This window comes from Anthonomus grandis, chromosome 1 (genome assembly GCF_022605725.1).
Source record: "Anthonomus grandis grandis chromosome 1, icAntGran1.3, whole genome shotgun sequence".
Classification (NCBI taxonomy): domain Eukaryota; kingdom Metazoa; phylum Arthropoda; class Insecta; order Coleoptera; family Curculionidae; genus Anthonomus; species Anthonomus grandis.
Window position 1 is genome coordinate 12,254,250 of NC_065546.1, and position 24,343 is coordinate 12,278,592.

The window sequence follows — 24,343 nt, forward strand, 5'->3', positions numbered from 1 at the left end:
AAAATAAGATCGTTTATTGTTTGTTAAAAGACTACGAAGTTTACCTTGGGCCATCCGTCATCGTTTTCCTAAAAGACTATTATTTACTAAATGTATTTTGTAGTTGATTCCTGCATACCATGCTGAACCGACAGTACAATTGGGGTTAAAAAATATAGAAATGGCAGGACACTTAACAAAGCTTGACGGAAAATCTTTTATAACTTCTTGGGACAATGGAAGTAGACAATCCACCTGCAACAAAATTCGAGGAATGGTTCACTATTTTACTGGTTCAGGCAGGGGTTTAAACGGTTTTCAAGTTTGGGTTAATGATATATGCAGGTAAGATAATATCAATTAAGTATATATCAAATTTCTTGCACTGTATTAGCAAACAATATTTGCAAGTCGCCATTAATAGAATTTACTTTACATGTATTTTCTTTTTAAAAGTACTCCTCATTGAATAGAAGACAGGCAATAACTCTTGCACTTTTGAGTGAGAAAATTCTAAAAAAAAAATACAGTAAAATAAGATTTTTATTGCAATCTATTTAAAACTTCTAATAACAACAAGATAATTTCAATTAAGTATATATCAAATTTCTTGCACTGTATTAGCAAACAATATTTGCAAGTCGCCATTAATAGAATTTACTTTACATGTATTTTCTTTTTAAAAGTACTCCTCATTGAATAGAAGACAGGCAATAACTCTTGCACTTTTGAGTGAGAAAATTCTAAAAAAAAAATACAGTAAAATAAGATTTTTATTGCAATCTATTTAAAACTTCTAATAACAACAAGATAATTTCAATTAAGTATATATCAAATTTCTTGCACTGTATTAGCAAACAATATTTGCAAGTCGCCATTAATAGAATTTACTTTACATGTATTTTCTTTTTAAAAGTACTCCTCATTGAATAGAAGACAGGCAATAACTCTTGCACTTTTGAGTGAGAAAATTCTAAAAAAAAAATACAGTAAAATAAGATTTTTATTGCAATCTATTTAAAACTTCTAATAACAACAAGATAATTTCAATTAAGTATATATCAAATTTCTTGCACTGTATTAGCAAACAATATTTGCAAGTCGCCATTAATAGAATTTACTTTACATGTATTTTCTTTTTAAAAGTACTCCTCATTGAATAGAAGACAGGCAATAACTCTTGCACTTTTGAGTGAGAAAATTCTAAAAAAAAAATACAGTAAAATAAGATTTTTATTGCAATCTATTTAAAACTTCTAATAACAACAAGATAATTTCACGTAATGCTGTATTTTTTAAAACTTTTTGAAATGCCTCTATAATGCTATAATGCTTCTTGAATGATTTTCAGAGTAAGATCTAAAAGTCTTCTATCCTTTTTGTAGATAGTTTTCAGACATTCTTCACTTCAGGCTTAGATATATCATAGAGTCTAGATTGTTGAGTATAAAATGTTCTGAAAACGTATTTTAATAGTCTATTATTTTAATAATGGAGTAATTATAATGGAGTAGTAATAATTCTTTTGCCTATACAGTGCTTTTATTTCAAAACAAACCACAATAAATAACTAAAAAAAAAACAAAAATAAAACACGCAAGTCTAGATATTTAGGGGGACGTTTAATTTTATATTTGACCTTATCTCCTCACCTCCAGATAACCTCACTTTGATATGTTAAATAGGAACTCCCATCGTGTGACATATTATTGTAAACAGCTTTCAAATATCTATTAAACAGGGGCAAAAAAACACTTTTCAGTTCAATAATGATGAGTTTGGTAATAAAGAATATTTTATAGATGTTATACTTTGGTATTTCAAATCGCTATCCTATATTTGTGATACATTATTTTAAATGCCATACAATCTCCGCCGAACGATGTATAAAAAAAGTAAGTTTATAAACTTATAAACAGTAAGGGTGTTTAAAAAATAAATAATTTAATCAGTTTACAGAATTTATTTTATTAAGAGCTCAAAATATGCTCCGTTATTCGCGAGACAATTGTAAAGGCTGAAATTGTTGAAATAGGTTCGAAGGGGCATACCGCGCGACGTTAGTAAAACCACATTTTTTAAAGTCAAAATCTATATTAAAAGTTCAAACCAAAAGTATATACAGTGCTTTTCTTTGAAGCTCCCCCCCCATTTATTTTTTGAACGGGTCAAAAAAATTTTTTGAAACTTGGCATAAGTAAATTGGTCTATAGATACTATTTTTCACTGTAAACTAGGTAGTTGTAAATTCCAAGATGGCGGCTGGGCGACATCTTGAGAAAAAATTTTAAATAGAAAGGGGGGTCGTGTGGTACGTCATTTTAAAGGTCTCAATGAGTACTTTATAACCCTGAAATATTAGACCCATATCTTAACTCGTTTCAAAATGGCGGCCTAATAAAAAAGTTTTTTTTTTATTTTAACGTTTTACATTTTTATAATTTTTGAATAGGTAAAAATCAGTGTACGAAAATAAATGCGTCACTATTTTATTTTGACATAAAAACGACAGTTCTAAATGTCAAAATAACACATAAGCGTCATCTTGAATAAATGCATTAAATAGAAATCTTGTGTTACCTCATTTAAAAGGGTTTATTGAGTACTTTTAATATTTATTACATGGACTCGGTGGACTCCGTTTTGACCTGTCTAAAAGTAACAGCCAAAAAAATACACTGTTGCGATTTTATTAACGTTTTTGATAATAATATACAAATAATTTATAATTTTTGAATTTTGGATTTAAAGATTAACTTTTTGGTTTCTAAAGACTTACTGAACCGCCCTCGTATGTCACAATTCACGTTAAAGTTTATTGAACATTATTTAGACATTCCAAAAACCAAATAGCTATTAAAAAAACTCGAAAAAAAATTTTAAGATATTTTTCCGTAACCGGTAAATTACTATACAAGAGTATGGTAATTTATACATTAGTAATACAAGAGTAGGTGAACATCTAAAAAATGTGTTTTTATGCCATAATATCCTGTGCCAAAATTCAGTTCAATATTTTAAACCGTATTTGAAAAATTTTTTAAAAACGAAAAAAAAAATAAAACTTAACCACCCTGTATCTTAAAAACTAATCATTTTAGGACCCATGTCTATATAAACTTTTTGACTTAAAATCGGTCCAGGAATGTCCCTTTTAAATTATGACATACCTTTAAGTAACACCCTGATATACTAGATATAGATTTTTATGATTTATCTCACAAAAAATGCCTAATCTTGATGGTTTGTTTAGTAGGCTCTGTTGGTCATATAATCTGATCTATTATAATAAGCCCCACGTTCTTCTGATAGGATCGTTATTAAAGTTCAATAGTCAAGAGTGATCATCTGATCACTGAAAAAAAAGGTTTAGGTCACAGAATCACGCAATTCATTTACCAAAAGACTATATCTATATTCAGAATCGTTTTTGAATAATATCGTAAATATTTGATTACTTAACTATCTTACCCATCCAGTATAATTAAATAATCCTATTTTTGTTACTCCCTCTTATCTCTCGAATCTCGTATCTTACCCTTGCTCACTTTCTAAAATATGATATTAATATTATAGACCTATAACTTTTCAATATAAACAAAAAACAAGTGATGATGTTTATGTTGAATTTGAAATGAGCCAGGACACTCTTATTAATAGCATAGAGCCAAACCAGTGTTATTGTAAAAATAATCCTAGGAATATGCAATATTGGCGAAACTGTTATGACGGAGTAATGGGACTTTATGATTGCGTTGGTGAGGATTAAGTGTTATGATACAATACCTATGATACAATACATTATTTTATGACATTTTAGGTTCCCCTCTATTCGTATCTTACCCTCATTTCTTAGGTGCGTCTGGTGTGTACACAAGCAGAATCGATGGACTAGTTCCCAATAAAGAAAAACATACATCAAGAATAATTATGTATAAGGTAAGTGAATTTTTAATATTTTTTAAATGTATTTTTATTTTATTATGTAATGTTGTCTGCGGTTTAAGTTTCTGAAATGGAAGACAGTTTCAAAATATCTTTAGCATCCTTCTCAAAATCTCTTTTTTGTCAATAGTCGTGTTTTTATGGTGTTGTTCCAATTCATTCAACATTTTCATCATACATGACTCAACATTGTAATAGTAGTTTAGCGTCTTTTAAGCATATCTATTTTTATGAATATAAGAAATAAATCACCCAAAATTTCACTGAATATATATATTCTCAGTTGAAAATTCCTATAAATTCTCTTTTTCCGAAGATCGTATTACAACGTTAAGCAACCAGCGTCACTCTTACGATGTTTTTTCTAAATCATTCAACATTTTTAATCGAAAGTGACTCTACAGTATTATGATGAGCAGGTTATTAGGCATATTTGCTTTATGGTCTATCAAATTTAGCTCGGGACTTCTAAGTCGTGCTACCCAGTATTCATTAGTTATTTAAGGGAAAAGAGAAGACTATCATCCATTAATAAATTTTATCCAATATGACAAGCCGGTAGCGCGAAATTCCAGTGAATATATTTTTCATATGAAGCTGTCCAACGTTCCTAAAACCACTTTTTTTCCAAAGGTCCTTTAATAGCATTCAGCAACGTAGTTTTTCATGGTGTCTTCCAGTTCAAGAAAACTCCAATGTGACAAGAAAATAAAGCAATTAATGCTGAATATATATTACCAATTTCAAGCATTCCAAGTTTCAGCTAATAGATAACCAAGTCAGTTTCAGCAGAAGTTTGGCTTTTTTGGTCAAACCTCTTTTTTTAATATATGCTGTCATCTAAATTACATTGAGGGTAGTTTTCTATGGTATTTTAACGCGCTTATCCTGGCTTAGGCTTATACTGAAAAAGTTGCCGCTAGATAAGGACAAGCTAAAATGTCTGATGCAGTGAATGGTCTTCAGATACGTCGCAATAGTAAATAACATATTTTCAATTCTGTTATTTCGAACTGGCTCGTAGAAAATAACAACATTGTCTATTATTTTATTATTATATTTAGGTTATTTTATTTTTACTGAACAGTTGTGTGACCAAGTAAAGTAGTTTCTCAATGCCTTCAAATGACTCTGGTGTCATTCGTTTTAACAGTTTTTGTTAGTTTTTATTATGTCTAATAATTCAATAGAATATATATACAGAGTGTTTGGCGGAGGGTTAGCCAAACTTGGTGGGCATATAGATAGGCTCATATAGAGCTCATTGATTTTGTGTTATTTTCAGGATTTTCAAAAAATTATGTCTTTTGACATCTTTAAATTTTTTCAGCATATTTTTCACGCTTTTTTACATTTGTATGTAGTCTATAATGTATCCTGAATCTAAAAAAAATCAATATCAAGTACAAATAATACCGAAATAATTTGTTTTGAGCTCAAATAGTTAATACAAGTAGCAAAAAAAGTTATGAAAGGTAACTTTAACTTGACGCAAAAAAAAACTAAAATCTATCAAGATGTTCAGGTAGTTTTAAAAACATCTCCAGTTAATACTTTTTTCAATGATATACAATGTGTAACACAAAGCCGACTAACTTGCCACAATTCATGACTTTAAAGGAAAATAAAGTAAAAAAAAAATATTTTTTAAATTTTACGTATTTATTTCAAAATTACAAATTTTGTTGAAACTGCGCTCCCCTGGCTCTTATACATGCGCTACATCGCCGTCGCATTTCTACTGTCATGTCGTAAGGCAAAGTCGCATCTCTTCTCTGACGATTAGAAAAGCGGCATTGATTCTTTGAATTAAGTGGTCTAGATTGTCAATTTCCACCTCGTACACGAGTTCTTTCGCACGTCCCCATACGTAAAAATCGAGAGGTGTTAAATCAGGGAACCGTGGAGGCCATGCGATGGGACCTTCTTCCGATCCACGAATTGGGAAAACTATTGTCCAGAAATTCTCTAACGGCGACCCAAAAGTGTGCAAGACACCCGTCATTCTGGAAGACGATTATTTATCTTCATTAAATATGGGTATATCAGCCAATAATTGTGGGAGATCATATTGTAAAAAATGTAAGTAATTGTCCCCGTTGAGGTTTTTTGGCAAGTAGTGTGGACCGATGAGGTATCTCCCAATCACACCTGCTCAAACATTAACACTGAATCTTGTTTGGAAAGACGTGGCTCTGGTCAAATGCGGATTTACGTTTTTGTTTTCCCAATAATGTAAAGTATGTTGGTTAAATATGCCCGCACGTGTAAATGTTGATTTATCTGTCCATAAGATGCTTTTTAAAAAGTGTCCATTTTCAACGTCTGCGTGAAGCAAAAAGCGGCAAAATTGTACCTAGTCGGCTTGTTGAAGACCTAGAATAGAGTATCACGATGCCAGTAAAAATTGCGGAATTGAGTTGTTGATGTAGTATGAAATTATCTTGCACTGGGTTGTAATGGAAAGGATGCCTTCCTTCTGCCTTGATAACTGAGCATACTTTCCATGTAGAAATGTTCAGATCTGTAGCTACTTTCCTTGTACTAGTGGTGGGATCCTCATCGAATGCGCGAATTACGTTTTCAATTACAGTAACATCATACTGCCTCCGTTTGATCCTCGGTTCTTGAAACTTTAGATTGCCTGTTTCCCTTAATCGACGAAAAGTGTTAGCAAAAGTGTTGTGGTGGGGCACACGCCTATTGGGGTATTACTATTTATTATAAGGAAAGTCACAAAAACAATATAAAAAATCAATTAACAGCAACAATAATGTATGCAATATGTAGCACATATTGTTGTTGTCACAACAACAATCCCATAGCATGTTCCACGATCTCCTCATTTGACCATTCAAAGGATCGATGCCGCTTTTCAAACTATCAGAAAAGAGATGCGGCTTCGTCTTACGACAGTGGAAATGCGACGGCGATGTAGGGCATGTATTAGAGCCAGGGGAGCGCAGTTTTAATAAAATTTGTAATTTTGAAATAAATACATAAAATTAAAAAAATATTTTTTTTTACTTTATTGTCCTTTAAAGTCATAAATTGTGGCAAGTTAGTCGGCTGTGTATTACACATCGTGTATCATTGAAAAGAGTATTAACTGGAGATGTTTTTAAAACTACCTAAACATCTTGATAGATTTTAGTTTTTTTTTTTTGCGTCAAGTTAAAGTTACCTTTCATAACTTTTTTTGCTACTTGTATTAACTTTTTGAGCTCAAAATGAATTATTTCGGTATTATTTGTACTTGATATTGATTTTTTTAGATTCAGGATACATTACAGACTAAATACAAATGTAAAAAAACGTGAAAAATATGCTGAAAAAATTTAAAGATGTCAAAAGGCATAATTTTTTGAAAATCCTGAAAATAACACAAAATCAATGATATAAAAAAACCCGAGACTTTTAGAACACAAGTTTATTAAGAAAACATCTTCTATCTGAGCCTATCTATATGTCCACCAAGTTTGGCTAACCCTTCGCCAAACACCCTGTATATTTATATATTATGAATTTATGCTAAAAAGAACCCAAAAAGTTTTCTGCAGTATATGATTTAATCACAAATGAAAAAAAGAGTACTTATTGACACTTTATTCCCTTTTTAGAAAAATGGTACATTCATTAAATTTTCAATTAAGTACCAATATAATGTACCAATATTTGCTATTAAACAAATTCCTAAACTGGCCAACATAAGTTGGGCATTGGTACCTATTTTGTGGGTGGAGCAGGTAAATAAAAAAAGTCGTATTATTTTTAACGTACTACAACATATTTTCTTTTTAGAGAATATTGGTCAGTGATGAAGAAATGGAGAGTTTTATTAAAACATCCCTGTATACTCATGCATATAACAAAGATATGATCCCTGTAAATAATTTCCGGTTTGGAACATTGGCAATAAGCTCATTCGTCATTGTTGTCTGTATAGTATTGATTATAGTTTTACTGTTAAAGCCAAAACCACTACCACCTCGCAATTATAGTTATGATTCTGATATTTCAGGAAAGTAGTTTACTAGAAGTATTTTCTAGAAGTAAACACATGAAAACAACTTACGTCTCGCTGAAACATTTAAAAAAATGTTGATCCTCTATCAACTTTGCCTACCTCTCAAAAGAAATAAATCCCTTGTATTACTGTTCAGAAAAATAAAACAAGTTTGCGACTATATTGTCTTTGGTGTTTATTTATATACAAAATGATTTTCAAAAAATTAAAAATATACAACCAGTAAAAATGCAGCGAATGGTTATTAATGCATACTTGTATGCGGTCGCAATCTTTAAAGGTTTGAAGTACACATCATTTAAAAGATTTACAAAATTTTGTGTAATTAAATTCTAAGTACGATAAAATAATTTTTTTAATAATCGATAATAATAATTGTTATTGGTTTAACTTAATCGTTATATTAAATAAAACAAAAAAACAAATTTTTTTATAAGGCTGTACGTCAGATTTGACAAAGCCTTATAACAAATTGTTTGCTGGTGGCTGGTGTCTGGTTTTACCTGAACCGAAAATTTGTAATTTTGCAATTACATTTAATTGAATAATTCAAGATTCGCTGATTAAAATTTTTTGAAACTTTGCACGAGGGTTTGCCAGATTGGTCTCTTCAAAAAGTTATCTTAAATTTTTTCTATAAAATGTACAGGGAAGCCAATAATTGACATCCTTAAAATTTACATGGGTTTTCCCATGTTCCGCTCGGTGTTAGGCATATTTGGAAATCAGATAATTTCTTTTTTTGATCTATAGGGTTGCTTCTACCCTTTTTTTGACAGAAGTCACTTACATGTCTCTAATTTATTATTTATATCTTAATTAATAAAAACTGTTTTAGGTACATAATATATTTGAAAGTGAGACAAAATTATAAACATTTTTATATTTCATTCCTTCTCTCGCTAAATTTGTGATACTAATACCCTCCTATATAAAAGCATTTTTTATGAATACATAAAATTCTTCAACTCAAATAGTGAATAAACTGTATTACCAGAGGAACCTGAGGATATTTTGATTGAACTTATACAAAAATGTTATTTTCTTTATTGAATCAAACGTCTTGAAATACCAAAATACGCGTGCAACCTATTTGTTAGTAAATTTGTTAGTATATTTGTTAGTAAACGCAAAAAAGTCCAACCGCATGCAAACTAAAAATCGGTTCTCCTCGATGAATCTCTGGTAAAGTCCAGTTCAGAGATCTATTAGAATCTTTGATGTGTCGCAGATGCCGCACTAGTCCGTGCGCCTATGTCGTATTTATTGTCGCATGATATACATGTTTAAATGGCAACATTTTATATTGTTTATCTATGAAATCATTTTAAATATACGTAAAACTCCATGTTTTAGACTGTTTTTTATTTTTCTTTCAAAAATGTCAATTTTTAGAAGAAAAATAATACCACAAGAAAATAATATCAAAAAATTGACCGCGGACTAAAATCCAAGCATCTTACAAAATATTTTAAACACTTCCTGCTGTAATGGAATTGTCAGCTGGTGTATAGAATATTTGAAGAAAATTAAAAAAATTTGGGAGGAAGAAAGATCCATATATTATTTAGCGGAAACATGGTATGATACATTTATGATTGATGTATGATTTCCATTCTCTGGGAAAAAGTCCTTTTTGCCATAGTAAGAAAACCATATTTTTATTAATTAAACAAGTTTAAAATTTTGTTTTTTACAGCTTACTGCTCCTGTTTGTCCTTCAGTGATACAATAAAGACTGCTTCTTCCACCATTCTTTGAGAAAACCTCTTTTTTGCTATGGTAAGAAAAACACTGTTTTTATAAAGAAAACAAGTCTAAAATACTGTTTTTTACAGCTTACTGCCCCTGTTGTTCTTCAGCGACACAATAAAGACTGCTTCTTCCTCCATTCTCTGGAGAAAAGTCCCTTTTTTTGCCATAGTAAGAAAACCCTATTTTTATTAATTAAACAAGTTTAATATTTTGTTTTTTACAGCTTACTGCCCCTGTTTGTCCTTCAGCGACACAATAAAGACTGCTTCTTCCACCATTCTCTGGGAAAACCCTTTTTTTGCCATAGTAAGAAAACTGTATTTTTATTGAATAAACAAGTTTGAAATTTTGTTTTTTTTCAGCTTACTGTCCCTGTTTGTCCTTCAGCGACACAATAAAGTATATATAATGTAATGCTTTAGTATCCATATGTTGATGTGCGATATGAAGTTGGAATCCATAGAGGCAACAGAGAAACTGTTTCCTTCCTTAATGGAAGAAACTTTTAAAGAACAAAGGCAAAAAAAACAGAATTTAGAAAATTGTATTAACTCTTTGGACCAAATTCAAATGAGTGGTTAAATTTATAAAAGTAGTATCCTTATTGTAGTTTTAGGATCCAGTATACTTGTAAATGTAGTGTTTTGTATAAGATTTTTAGTTTTTAGTATAAGCATTTATTTTTGTTAATTTTCATCTAATCTTTCCCAATATGCACAATAACTAAATATGAGGCAAACAAATTAATAAATATTACATTCAGGATGTAAAGTGTGTATTTTTTTATAAGTAAAACTTGTGTCTTACATGCTTAAGATATAGAAAGCTAGATGATTTTTAATGTAATAGTTTATTTTAAAAAATATACTTCCACTTTTCTGAGTACATAATTACTTTTTATCAAAAAGAAGTTGGTACTAAATATAGAGATGGGGGTTTTCATGAGTATAATATTATAATAATATATCATAATATGAATTAATTAAAAAAAAAAACAATAATAAAGGACATTGAATATGGCAGCCAAAATGCCCATTAATAATCACCACCAAGTAAAAATAAATCTCAATATTCTCTAATCACTTGTTATAAACACCCTGGCGCTAAAAACTAAACTTATTAGATTAAAATTTTTGGCTAAGCTCATTTTACGTACTTTAATCTTATAGTTAAATTAAATATTATCTTGCTATCAACTATCTTCAATTTCTAACTAAACCCAAAAATCCCGGATAATAATGTTTTAAATACGAATACATTTTAAGGCCGGACCTGTGCAACTTTTCATGCTTGAGTGGCTGCGACTGAGGTCAGACGTCTAACAAAATAGTACGTGGGCGCATGTAGTCAAATTTTACGAATCAAATGTATAAATTCTGAAAAAAATGCTTAAAAAAATTATTTATTTAATGGAATGATTAAATATCGCTTAAAATATTACTTTATGACTCTTTTCACATAAAATTTTGCGATTTAAACATGCATGTCATGTGACAATACAAGCAACACCGGCACACGGACTATTCGCGGCACATCAAAGATTCTAATAGATCTCTGAACTGAACTATAACATTGACCCGTCTGCTGCGAGACAAACCAGTGTTCTGATTTGCTTTAACGATGCGCTGTTGCCAAATGCTAACCTTCCCGATAAAACGTGTTAAATTCATTTCAGGCAGTCACGTGCTGATGATTGCTCTTAAGCTATCAGGTTCTGCTCTAATAACATTAACATAACATAACGATTTGTTTCGTTGGAAATGTGGTCGATAAATTAAATAAAGACGATAAATCTATTGTTGTATTATTAATAACAAATAAAACTCCGGGCTGATTCGTAAACAAATTTAATAGTCTAACTGAAGGTATGAAAATACAAAATATTAAAGGATAATATTACGCGACAAAGAAATAAGAAATGTTGATAGAACGACCGATGGGCTTCCCGAAATCAAAATTAGCCGACTGACTTAATTTCGCGCCGCGATCATCATAGGGCGAAGGCAGACACAACGGTTGTCGCTGAGACTGCGGCCGAGTCGGCGTGCCGACTATTCAAAATACATACAGCGGCACTGTATGAACCAGGACGCTGTCCAGTCATAATATGATTCAAATATACGTGAGTTGTAGATTATTGCAAAATCGAAGATTTTATCATTTTCATCTCATTGTTTTATTTAATCTTAAAAAGAAAAAAGGATAAGAAGGACAATGTGGGTACATCCGATGGGTACAGACGAAAAGGCATTTTTTACAATTTATTTTTCGAGATAAGGCATGATGAAGACAATTTTTTCAATTATGTAAAAATGTCAATGACTTTGATAAGTTGTTGAATACTATTAACCCAAGTGTAACTAAAACAAACACCCGCATGAGAACATGTATTCCCGCAGAAGAAAAACTGCTGATAACTCTCAGGTAAGTAATTATTAGATGTAGATGTACGAATAGTAATTTAATTCAGAAACTTTTCTACAAATACTAAATCTTGATTATATTAGAAAACGCTAAACTGGTATTCCTCTTCTGGGCTGAAATTACTTAGGTACGATTGGACAGAGCCAGCTGGAGAAGGAGTTGTTACAGGAACTCTAGATTGTTCTTGGTAGTCAGCTTGGAATTAATTGTTACTGAAAGAGTTTTTTTGAACTGCATATGAATAAGTAGGTTGTTCCTGTGTGTGTTGTGAAGTACGACTGAGAACAGAGTGTTGTTGAGCTTGTTGCGAGAAATAGACTGGTTGTTGTTGCTGTGGTTGCTGCGAAGCGTACGATTCATATTTGCTTATCACTTGCATAAGCTCTATCCTATACTTTATATTCAATATCTTTGAGAGAGATGTGAGACTAGGTACCAAAGCAAAAAGTGGCTGTTATCATCATAATTTTGTGGGGATTCCATTTTGACCCGTTTTCATAGCTCTCCAATGAACTAAAAATTTTATCTTCAAGGGCGGATCGTGATCTTTTTTTACCTACAATCGGTCGTCCTGAAACACATTTTGCAGTTGCTGTGATCGAAGAAGACGAGGAAGTAGGTCTAGATTCAACACTTTCTGCATTACTTGCTTGGGTGTTTAGGTCTTCTAATGTATCTGTAGTTTTGCTTGAGTGTCATTAAGAAATAATAGTTGTTGTGAATAGACATATGGCACTTTTTTCGGGCTCCGTCTCCGGATTTTTCTTTTTGGCTTTGAATTTCTCTTGCACACCGATCACGTATATTCCTCCATTTTTTATGTAGTAACTCTCCTGCAAATAAAAAAACATACTAAAAATATATCTACTACATACATGTCTCTACTTTTTCCGGCATTTTCAATTAATTCATTTATAATTTTTATTTCAGGTATGTAGCAACTGGATGTTCCTTAAAAGAACTGCGAAATTCCCTAACTGCATCAGTGCCATATAAGGCTAAACAAACCACCAAATAGTGGTTCTATGCACTATAATTACAAAAATTATTTTTCCACTGTTTGCAATGTGCGATGCTAATTACTGCTTCACTTACATAGATCTCGGATCGTACGGAAAATCCAGTGATTTAGGAATATTCAAAAATTCCACACTTTTTGATAGATTATGTGAACACTCTTTGGCAATTCCTTCGCCACGCTGTCTTTTAGACTCCAATGAAACGTTTCCCTATGTGATAGTGGGTGATGAGGCATTTCTTTTATTGGAAAATTTACTTCGACCTTTTGGAGGAAAGCAACTTACTGATAATAAAAAAGTATTCAATATGAAACTATCCAAGACTAGAAGATACATTGAATGTACATTTGGAATATTAGCCAACAAATGGAGAATATTTCACCGGGCTTTAGATGTTGATATTGACTTAGCCGAAACAATAATTAAGGCTTGCTGTATTTTGCATAACTTTGTAAGAATACGGGATGGAACACGTGACCAGTTTAATGTAGATGAAATCGATATTATACCTGTGGGTAACTTATTGAATTTTGTACAGCCAGATTTAAACCAAAGAGGAAACTTTAGAGCAGTATCTTCTAGAGATAAATTTTGTCATTATTTTACAGAAAAAAATAATTGAAAATGTATATTTACCTTAAATGTACACTTGAATAAAACTATAAATAAAATCTTACTAATTTCTTTCTTTTCTTCTACAGTTGCATGTTCACCAGCAAAAATATTTGAAATGGCTTCCTAGTTTTCTTTCCGTTTTATTCTATCACTGTATCCAGATTTCGTCATGTCTCATAATGCGGGACGCTTTTCAATTTCCGAAATCAATCTGCCCACGTCAAATTTATCCACCTCCATATTTAAAAAAGCAGAAATTCCAGAAAACAGCAGAACGCCGCACAACTGTGTCTGTCTTTTCAGCTTTAAAAACAAATAAATAATAAGCCGACTCTTTAAGCAAACACCGTCTCAGCACAACAATTTAACGAAGCGCCGAGTCGACTTCAATTGACTGAATTGACGTGTCGAGATAAACCGTAGTGTGTGTCTTAAGAGTATTAAAAGCATGGATGAATATTGTCGATTCGGCGAACGACTCGGCCGCCGTCTCGGCGAAAACCGCTGTGTCTGTCTTCGCCCATACTCCCGGGTTGGCAAAATAGTTCCTGGAACGCTTTTTTACTAAATTAGTCGTTCTCAGAAACTTTGTATTGAACAGTTTACGCATAGACCTATTTTATTATTCAGTTCGTTTTTTTATGGATTTTTAACAGACAAGCCACAAATTAAAAAATATTTCAAAAAACGAGAACATTCAACTACAATTTAGATGAAACTGGGCTTACTACGGTTCAAAAAATACAAAAAAATATTGCTAAAAAGGGTAAAAAGCAAGTCGATGCTGTAACTAGCGATGAAAGGGGAATCCATCCCACAGCAGTAGTATGCGTCAGAAGTGCAGGAAATTTTGTCCCACCTGGTTTCATTTCTCTAAGAGAGACTTTCCAGACTTTGTATGATGACCTGGCACTTTCCCCTTTTATAACGAATCTGCCTATATGACGAGAGAACTGTTTCAAATAGAACTGGATCAAACATTTTGTACAGTATGTTTGACCCACCTGCAATAACAAAGTTTTGATCATACTTGTGGTCAATAAAGTTATACTCATAATGATCACGCAAGCCACAAACAGCCGAAGTCCTTAATATTTGCGAAACAAACTCACGTCATATTATTTTGTCTGTCGTCCCATTGCACTCATCGACTTCAACCGCTTGATGTCACATTTTTTGGTCCGCTGACAAAGTACTGTGACCAAGAAGTGACAATATGGTTAAAGGCTCATCCAGGACGAACAGTTTCTTTCTATATATATCAAATTGCTTCATTATTTGAACAGGCCTACAGTAAAGCTGCCATTGTTGAAATAGCTCTTAGCAGATCTAAGGCTACCGGTATTAATCCCTTGAATCCAAAAATTTTTTCAGACCATCCATTTTTACCTTGCTCAGTGTCAGTAACTGAGCAAAACAAAACCAATGTGAAAAAATTTCAAGTAATAAAGTGGTTACTAATTTAGATATGATTCAGTCGGAATCAGATCTACCTTTTACAAGTTGCCCTCACCAATCGATTGTTTAGCAATCCAGTTTTCTACGACTTCTGATAACCAGCCTTCAACAAGTTTTGCTATGCAGCGAATTCTTCGAGTTCAATTAACATTATACTAGATATTGAAAAAATGTTGACAGAATTATCGCCAATACCGATAGCTAGTAAAGCGTCAGTGGCCGAAGGGCAAAAAATTGTTATGAAAGCATTTTGACATTAAGCATGCTCAATGAATTGAAAGAAAAAAATAAGATGAAAAAAAGGAAAAAGAAATAAAAAAGAGTAATAGAGCCCGAATAACTAAACGATGGGTGGCATCAGATGATGAATCTGACTATTCAGTCGCTCTAGGTCTTGAGGGAGGTGGATTCGGTGCCAGCAATGCAAACAATGGGCTCATGCAGGCACATTCTGCATGGGTGTCGATGAAAATTAAATGTTTTATTTGCGAAGCTTGCAAAGATTAGGTAAAATTAATTTAAAAAAAAAATACTTAAAAATGTTGTATTTTTTCAACATATTATGCAAGACATATAACATATGTCTTGCATAATATGTTAGATATGTAATGATATAATAGATATCTATGCATAATAGTTATCAAGACATATAACATATTATGCAATCTGATTTAATATTTATTTTATTCATATACCTATTTTGTTATTGGTTTCCAGGTGTCTCTTTCATGTCTATGTCATCTTGCATATGATAAATTCATATATCAGGCAAAAACCATTTTTAAGTTTTGAAATGAAATCAGTTTATGTTCAAAACCCATTAATAATATGGTAAAAATGATTTTATATGGATACTTCAAGAATCGGCTTTTGCAACAAAAAAAAGACGTAATGATTTTTTTTTTTACGATGCAATTATTAGACAAAAGATTGCATGTCATTTTGCCTTATCAATTAATATTATTTAGCGATAAACAACAAAATATTTTAGACCTTATCTAATTGGGCGTAAACTTAAAATTGCAACTGATCATAAAGCTTTAGAATAACTTTTTCATTTAAAGAATGAAATTTAAAACTAATAAGATGGCGCCTAAAACTAGAGGATTATGATTACTAAATCGTGTATAAAAAGGAATTTCAAACAAGAATGCTGACTCCCTCTCCCACGCGGAGTTAAATTTGTATTTCGAAGATTTACTGTATGAAAAAATTTCTTATTGTTCTTCAAAAATATTTTAATATAATCTCACAATATTCATGATAGAATACACCAAAAAATTAATAGATAAAACCAGTTAACATGAAATTCAAAACATTATTCAAAATTATCATAAACAGAAGACCAATCGCTGGCTACCTAGTCCAATGAGCAAAAATCAAAACAAACATATATTATCGAATACGAAATATCTTGAATCGTAAATTACGATAACCAAACCCTTAAATTACATTTTAATGTCATACCAACAGCTACAAAACCATATGAAACACTGCAAATACAGGGTGGTCCAGTTCAAACGTCATTAATTTTAATACGTGATAGAGAATTGAAAAAGAAATTGACTTTCATTATAAAATTTTTCTTAGGAAATGTTTAATAACAAAGATACCGGGTGTTAAAGTTAAGAATAATTATTTGTTTATTTATCATAACTTTTAAACTACCAGCTCAATTTTAATTAAATTTCGCATGCAGGTTATTGTAGTGAATTGTCAATTACTGATAAAGTAAATTTTTAAAAATATTGCCAGTAGCGTAACATACCGAGGGTCTTTTTTGTCTCAAATCTGCGAGGTGATAAAATATTTTTTTGTAAGAAGTCAACTGTTAGATTTTCCATTTAATTTAATTATGATTTAACGCGTTGTTTTTAAAATATCTTACTTTAATTCTTCTGAAATATCTGCTAAAATGTTGCAAAATATATAAAAAAAAAATCGGGCTTAAATTTGTAAACAACTTGAATATAAAAGATAATCAAAAGTTACATTAAGTCATTATTTTATTTGACAGGTTTAAATGTTTATTTAATTCAAGATTCAAGTCTAATTTTCTTTTTTTTTAAGTTTTTGTAGCATTTTAACTGGCGTTTCTGTACAATTAAACTAAGATATTTCAAAAACAGTGCCTTAAATCATAATTTGGCAAGAGTAACTTTTTTTGAGACGAAAAAGGACCAAGTTTCTCCGTATGTTACGCCACTGGTAATTTTTTTAAAAATTCGCTTCAACAGTAATTAATAATTTACTACAATAATCTGCATGCGAAATTTTATTGTTAGCATCTTCGGGAAAAGATTAAAACTGGCAGTATTAAAGCATAACCTAAGCCTTAAAGCTAGCCTTTCATTCTAGCCTTTCAATGTTCTAAGACAATGACTAACTCAAACGGATGTGAAAGGGCCTAAAGGAGTCTACCTAATCAAGAAGGGATTTTGCAAAATATTCTATAAAAAGCAAATGTGAATTTGTCAAGAAAAAAGGTACAGTCGACGCTACAAAATTAGACTTAAACCCAAAAAACTTTCACATTCAGTTAGAAAACTTGCACCTGGATATGTCAATGCTTTATCCCATAATTTTATTAGAAAAAAGCCCATATTCAAATAAATACAACATCCATTGCTTTTTCTTGTAAGAAAAAGAAAGGTGTGCAGAAACTGGTCCATTTTAGTGGTTGGAGACGAACCATCCTGAAGGACGACGATACCCTTAGAACATTAAAAGGCCTTTCATACGATACCCGAAAGTAAATCTTCCAGAGAAGGCTTCATCCTAAGAGGCGAAGAGTTAGAAATCACGTTCCTTACAAATCTACTTAGTAACAATATTTTATTGCAGTATCAACATTTTGTAGTTATCGTTTCAGCACTTTATACTATTTAACTTATTTGTAATCCTAAACTATATTTTTTCTACTTCACCACCCTGTAATATAAAATGTAAGACATTTCGATCATAAGTTTACACAGATCCTTGAATTTTATCGCAATATGAAAAAACACTGTGTATATACAGGTAGATCTTTTCTCGTAATAATAATCGATAATAATTAGAAATGTAGTGATGATTATAATGATATTATATTTCCAGATATAATAAATTGATATTACTATTAGGATTTTAACGAATGTATATTTATTTTTAGAAAAATGATTCATTCACAGAACTTTCTATTAAATACCAAATAAATGTTCCAATCTTTAACGTTGATAGAATTCCCATACTTGCCAAAGTACCTTGGGCACTCGTGCCTATTATGTGGATTGAGCAGGTAATATGCATGTATAATGCATAACATATGATATGTACATAACATATGTATACATGCATAACATACTTAGTCCTCTTTTTTACCAATAAGATTAATTTTCATGCTCTTAACATGCATTATAGGTAATTTTTTTAAATTTTATTGTAGAAACTTCTAGTGACAGCTCAAGAAATGCAAGATTTTATTAAGGTATCACCGTACAGTCGTGCATTCCATGAAGAAATGGTCCCTGTGAATATTTTTCGGTTTACAATGATTGTAGTATGCCTTTTGATTTTGATTGTCTGCATAATATTACTAAGTTTATTGATTCTAAAAACAAAGCCGCCTTTGGAGTTAAAAGTTAAAGACTTCGATGAAAAAGATTCAATATAGTGTCTCTTGTTCCAAGATAAGAACATTAAAACTCTAAGTAGACATACTGTACTTTTGCTAATGTAGAATATAATATGTTCTTAAAAATAATCAATGTTTGTGTTTTAATTTAAAATAATAATATGATAAACTACTTTTACAGGTTAATAGGTTCAAATACGGTCCTGTTGTATCATAATTTATAATAAACCATTTAATTTATTACGTCCGTTGCGTTATATATAAAATATGTAGCTAACATATAAAACAAATTTATTACGGATCATTTTCCAAGTCCAATTTTTTTTGGAAATGCACTCTTCTGAAATTAAATAGATATTTTCGTCAAATTAGGCTAACTTCGAATTAAAAATACTTGGAATAATAATAACCGATTGTTGTAATTTTTTCACATTTACTTAAATCCCACATTACCCTTGTAAAGTTTTCACCAAAAAAGAAACCTACAAAAATAATGCTTTAATTTATACATGATCGTAAGTTATTCATTTCACAATCAATTTCAGAACATAACTCCCAATCATCAGTTTAGTTGCTAGCTTCAAATATTAAATCATCAAATGTCAATTCAATAATTTTGTCTAAAGTCTGAATTAAAATAGCTTGTAACCAAAACTTAAATATTAAAATATGCCTACCAAAAATATTTCAATACTGTCAACCAAAACTCTCAGATCATATTCATCAACTGATACAACGAGTACTGAATCTGATGATTCCAGTAGTTCAAGTGATGGCTCTCTTGAAGATGTTGGATGCCTAAATAAATATCGTTTACCGATACTAATTATACTGGTCATACTATTGTTAATTGCGTTAGGACTTTTCATATATGCTATAATTGGAGGATTCTATATATATAACTATTCATGGCTTTCATCAATGGTAAGTTAATAAAATATTCTATTGGCCTAATTTACACTTTCGGCTGCTTTATCTACTTTTTCAACAGAATTTAAAGAAATCTTTTTAAAATTACACGTTTTTGCAAATGTTTCTCTTCAATCATCTGAGCTGCTTCACATAGCATCGAAGTTGGTATTTTAATTCTTCTTGGCCCAACGGTTATTAGGTCTATTATTAGCATTTCACTGCTTTAGTATTTATATTTTAATGTATCGACATTCACAATTTGAAAGATGTTTCACTTTTTTTCAGACCTTTCATCTACACTTCTGTCAGATCATTGCAAAAATAATTTATACATTCATTCCCAAGTTTTATATTTTATAAAGTTTGTTAAACGACTGATTCTTTAAACATACTTAAGAGAGATAAAATCAAAGTGAAATAGTACGTAAGTACATTTTAATAGTACTCCTCTTATCAACTAATTTATTCCATATTTTAATAATAACTCTTCAATCAGGTCTTTGGCATGCAGCAAAATCTTGTTTGTTATGTGATTTCATAAGATTGGTCCCACAGCTGATTCTTTGAACACACCTTAGCCTGTCTATATTTTATGATAACTGGTTTATTACAATAGTACAGTAATTGCAGTTTGATGATACTCTTTTTGTTAATTCATTTATTAAAAGCATATATTTTTTAAATTTCATTTTTATTTTGATTCTTATTTAATTTCATCTGGTGAATCTCATCACTGATCCTTTGAATTTACTAAAGCCCATTTACATTTTATGATGTGTGCTTTATAGGATGAAAGGTATACTTTTCTTATCATTTATTAAGGGGGTTTACGAGGACCAATCGAACATACATTTGACATTAAACGAGATCCTAATTCCTAGGCTACCAAGGGTACATACCTTCGATCAAATGTAAATCTAACCAGTTATAAGCAAAGGGTTCCATTTAAGTAAATTACATTGACTTTGAAGTCACCATGAGAATTAACCTCAAAATTTTGGGTTACTTGGGTGATCGGTATTTTTCCTTTATTGTCCCTTCCAACTTCTGTAAAGGTTATTTTTTTATGCTTCTTTTTACACAGTTATTCTCAGTTTTAAAGTGGGATTAAAATAAAACACCCTGTATATAACATATGATTTCTCAAATTTAATAATTTATTTTAAAACATTTTAGGGGCTTATAGGAAAAGCACCAGATTATTGGAAAAGTTTTTTGAATAACCGAATTTATACTACTTTCAAAATCTATCCATTTAGCATTATCAATATAAAAGATGTCCTCAAAGGTAAAAAACCGAAGCTGAAAGAAGGTCCCTTAATAGTTTACAGGTAATTAGTTTAAAGAATACATATACACCTCTGGTTAACTGAGATCTTTGGTTGAAGTTAACCAACGCATTTACTTACAATATTAGAACAATTTTAAGTAACAAGTAAAAAAGAGGGCGATAGCGATAGCGAATTCTTCTTATTCCCTTCTATTAACCAAAGTTTGACCCAAAATAAACGTCGAAAAGAACGAGACCACAGATGTATATAGCTCCGTACGTGTATATATACATCTATGACCAAGACGAGCATCGTAATGCATTTTCCATTTCAAGTACACGTGGGGAACCAGGAAATCGGTAAAGCATTGTCGTTCTCTGTTTTACTTCATCTATGATTTTTTTAAGTATATTAATGAATGGGGATTTCGGTTCCCAAGAAAGAAATTTGCTGGTGACGTATATTTAGGTTAAGTAATAAACGAATTACATTTTTAATTTTAGGCTGAAGACCCGTAAAATAAATGTAAACTATGATAGAGAAGAAGATACTTTGACGTTTGAGGAAAAATTCGAAAACATATTTCTACAAAGTATTTCTGACAATGATCAATTTACAAAAATTTTACCTGTAAATGTTCCGATGTGGGTAAGTAGTAGAATGAAAAAAATCACTAGTCTATTGTGGCTTGATAAAAAATATCCCCTATAATCTATGCAAAATGCACATCTGCAAGATATAAATATAGATGTTGCATTGTTTTTTTATTGTTTTTTAAAATACCTTAACTTTATATTATTCAGACGCGTCTACATACCTCTTCTTTGTTTTATTTTTTTTTAATATAGTGCGAGACCTATCGACACGGTATTATCTCATAATGGATATTGAATAAAATATTCTCATTTTTTCGATGGCTGTGGCGGTAACGTAAAGCAGCCATGTTTACCAGATATTCGCTGTCACCAAAGATAATAATTAATTAATGAAGAACGATTAATTTCAAGTGTTTAATCTTACGACAGATCTTCAAAACAGTTACATAATTTCTGTAGTTTTAGGCAACGCGAATATCAGGAAAATATAGTGTTTGCCAGGCGCAAAGGGGTTGTTCGTAACAACAACAACAATGTTATCAGGGATTGCAATAATTTTTATTTTAAATGTACGTAATACCATATACCTAAACCAACAATATACCTTTGCCAAACATGTTTGCCAAACTAGTTATTGACTGAAATGAATGTTAGCATCTGAAAGACGTTTGAGTAAGTTGAAAACCTATTTTCGGTCTTTTACGTTCAATCGCTAATTGTTAACGTAATGAATAGAATAAATGCGTTAAGGGTTCATTTACATATTATATTATCAATTTTTATACCGGGTGATCAGTTAAGGATAGCGAGCGGCCATATCTCATAAGATATTGGTCGTATAGATTTGAGAAAAAAAAATCATGATAAAAGTCGCCAAGAGAAATTGCTAGAAATTATTTTCGAGTTTGTCAAACGTCCGCTAGAGGGGCGTAACAGCCAACACCAAGTAGAAAAATGTGATTTTTATAGCATTTTGTCTAATGAAAGTATATCGGTAATATCATTCTCATATTTACTGACCATTTCCCTAAATCGTTTTATTCTATCTATCAAAATAAAACGGTGGGGCAAGTTCAATTGTTTTTTTAAATAAACCAAGAATTCTCTCGTTTCTTTTGACCGATTTTAGCAGACTTAGGCTCATATAAAAGAGCATAATTTGCACTACAAAATGCTTATTTGGTTTTGAATTTTTAACTTTTGCTGTCGCCGCTAGATGGCGATAACTCAAATGGTAGCATATTTTTGAGTTAAAAAAAAAATAAATGTAATGGTATATTAATTTTTATATATTTTTAAAGAGGATACATTTATCTATAATTTAGTGAAAATAATTTATTGTCTACCTTTTTTTAAACCGTTGATATTGATCAAAATATAATTTTATTACATTAAAAAATGGCACGCCACTGTTTTTTATCAAAATAAAAATCAGTTTTGTAATCTCTTATAGGTTACTAAGAAAAAGAACCTCTTGAGATTTTTTCGTTAGACAAACGGTTTTGAATAAAAAAAATAAAAAAGGTTTACATACTGATAATTATTATAAGGTTCAAAATTATTTTTAAATATTACATCTCACAATAATAAAATAATTATCTATTATTTTTATCATTAATAATTATTTAATTAGCGAGAGAATATATTAGTTCATAATTTATTATTAATAATTATTATTATTATTTTATAAATTATAAATTGAAAATCAAACATCGCATTTAAGCGAAGCAGGCCATGATCTACGAAACTGAAAAAAAAATGAAAGAAAACACCAAATTGTCAATCACGCTATTTTGACAGTTCCTGCCATTGACATCTAATTTAATGTTATGTTAAAAGTATTTTTACAACAAATCATGCCTTTTACGAATGAAGAAGCCTTTGATATGTTGAGAATTTATTTTCAATGTTTTAAAAATGCGGCGTTTGCTTCTAGGCAGTATGCACTGCGTTTAGCCTTACGTTTAAGGCAACATAGCCAAGTGTAACCAACTTCAACTTTGAGAACAAAATCGTAGGGTAAGAAGAGAAGACAACATTATAAATGTGTTGGCTTATATTCATGCACACCCCCATAGAGGCATAAGAGAGATCTCCAGAGATTTAGGAATATCCTATGGCTCAGTGCAAAAAATATTAATGGATTTTAAAATGCATCCGTATCAAGTCGTGATTCATTAATCCTTAAATGAGACTGACTTTGAACGTAGGCTCGATTACTGCTACTGGCTTAGAGACTTCATTAGGGAAAACCGTCCTATTTTGTCACAAATATTGTGGACAGATGAAGCATCGTTTAGCAGTAATGGCAAGGTAAATCTTCATAACATGCATTACTGGTCGGACACTAATCCACACTGGTTACGTGAAGATTATCAGCAGGGTCGATGGAGCGTTAACGTCTGGTGCGATATTTGAGGAACAGACTTGCAAAATGCGGTTTGTCCAAAATTGTAAATTTTCAGGAAACATCAAAAACTGGTGCTTCGAATCGGTCTTACTTACCGAGTTAGGACTTTTACCAAAAAATTAGGAAAATTTAGGATCAGTAAATACTAGAATGGCAGACTAGAAGAAGCAAAAGTAACATTGGTATTTTAGAAAAACATATGGACACAATGCTATTTGCCTGTCTAAAGTAGACAAAATGCCTTTTGATTGTCATTTGGAAAAACTTTTTGGGTAAAATTACCACCAAAAAATTAAGAACCATTTTCTTTAAGCAGTAT

The 24,343-nt window shown here is 31.0% G+C and overlaps 1 protein-coding gene and 2 long non-coding RNA genes across 11 annotated transcripts in view; all 3 read left to right on the forward strand.

Annotated features, from left to right (window-relative positions):
- LOC126741572 (sensory neuron membrane protein 2-like) overlaps positions 1 to 24,343 on the forward strand; it is an 81,550-nt gene that overhangs the window by 21,574 nt on the left and 35,633 nt on the right. For 2 of the 9 annotated variants that reach the window (XM_050448086.1, XM_050448593.1), the window contains 5 exons: positions 104 to 324; positions 3,556 to 3,737; positions 3,800 to 3,918; positions 7,545 to 7,670; positions 7,726 to 8,111. In XM_050448086.1, the coding sequence (XP_050304043.1) occupies positions 104 to 324; positions 3,556 to 3,737; positions 3,800 to 3,918; positions 7,545 to 7,670; positions 7,726 to 7,953 (876 nt within the window). In that variant the 3' untranslated portion in view covers positions 7,954 to 8,111. Of the gene's footprint in view, positions 1 to 103; positions 325 to 3,555; positions 3,738 to 3,799; positions 3,919 to 7,544; positions 7,671 to 7,725; positions 8,112 to 19,406; positions 19,760 to 20,923; positions 21,079 to 21,135; positions 21,378 to 21,521; positions 21,667 to 24,343 lie in introns of those variants that run through there. The other 7 variants (XM_050448372.1, XM_050448442.1, XM_050448527.1 and 4 more) reach the window with 7 other exon arrangements.
- LOC126742332 (uncharacterized) lies at positions 8,886 to 10,437 on the forward strand. Its single transcript, XR_007662544.1, has 5 exons — positions 8,886 to 9,595; positions 9,651 to 9,733; positions 9,790 to 9,874; positions 9,930 to 10,012; positions 10,069 to 10,437. It is a non-coding gene; the product is annotated as an uncharacterized LOC126742332 (long non-coding RNA).
- Positions 18,372 to 18,968, forward strand: LOC126742276 (uncharacterized). The gene is made up of 2 exons (XR_007662526.1): positions 18,372 to 18,499; positions 18,647 to 18,968. It is a non-coding gene; the product is annotated as an uncharacterized LOC126742276 (long non-coding RNA).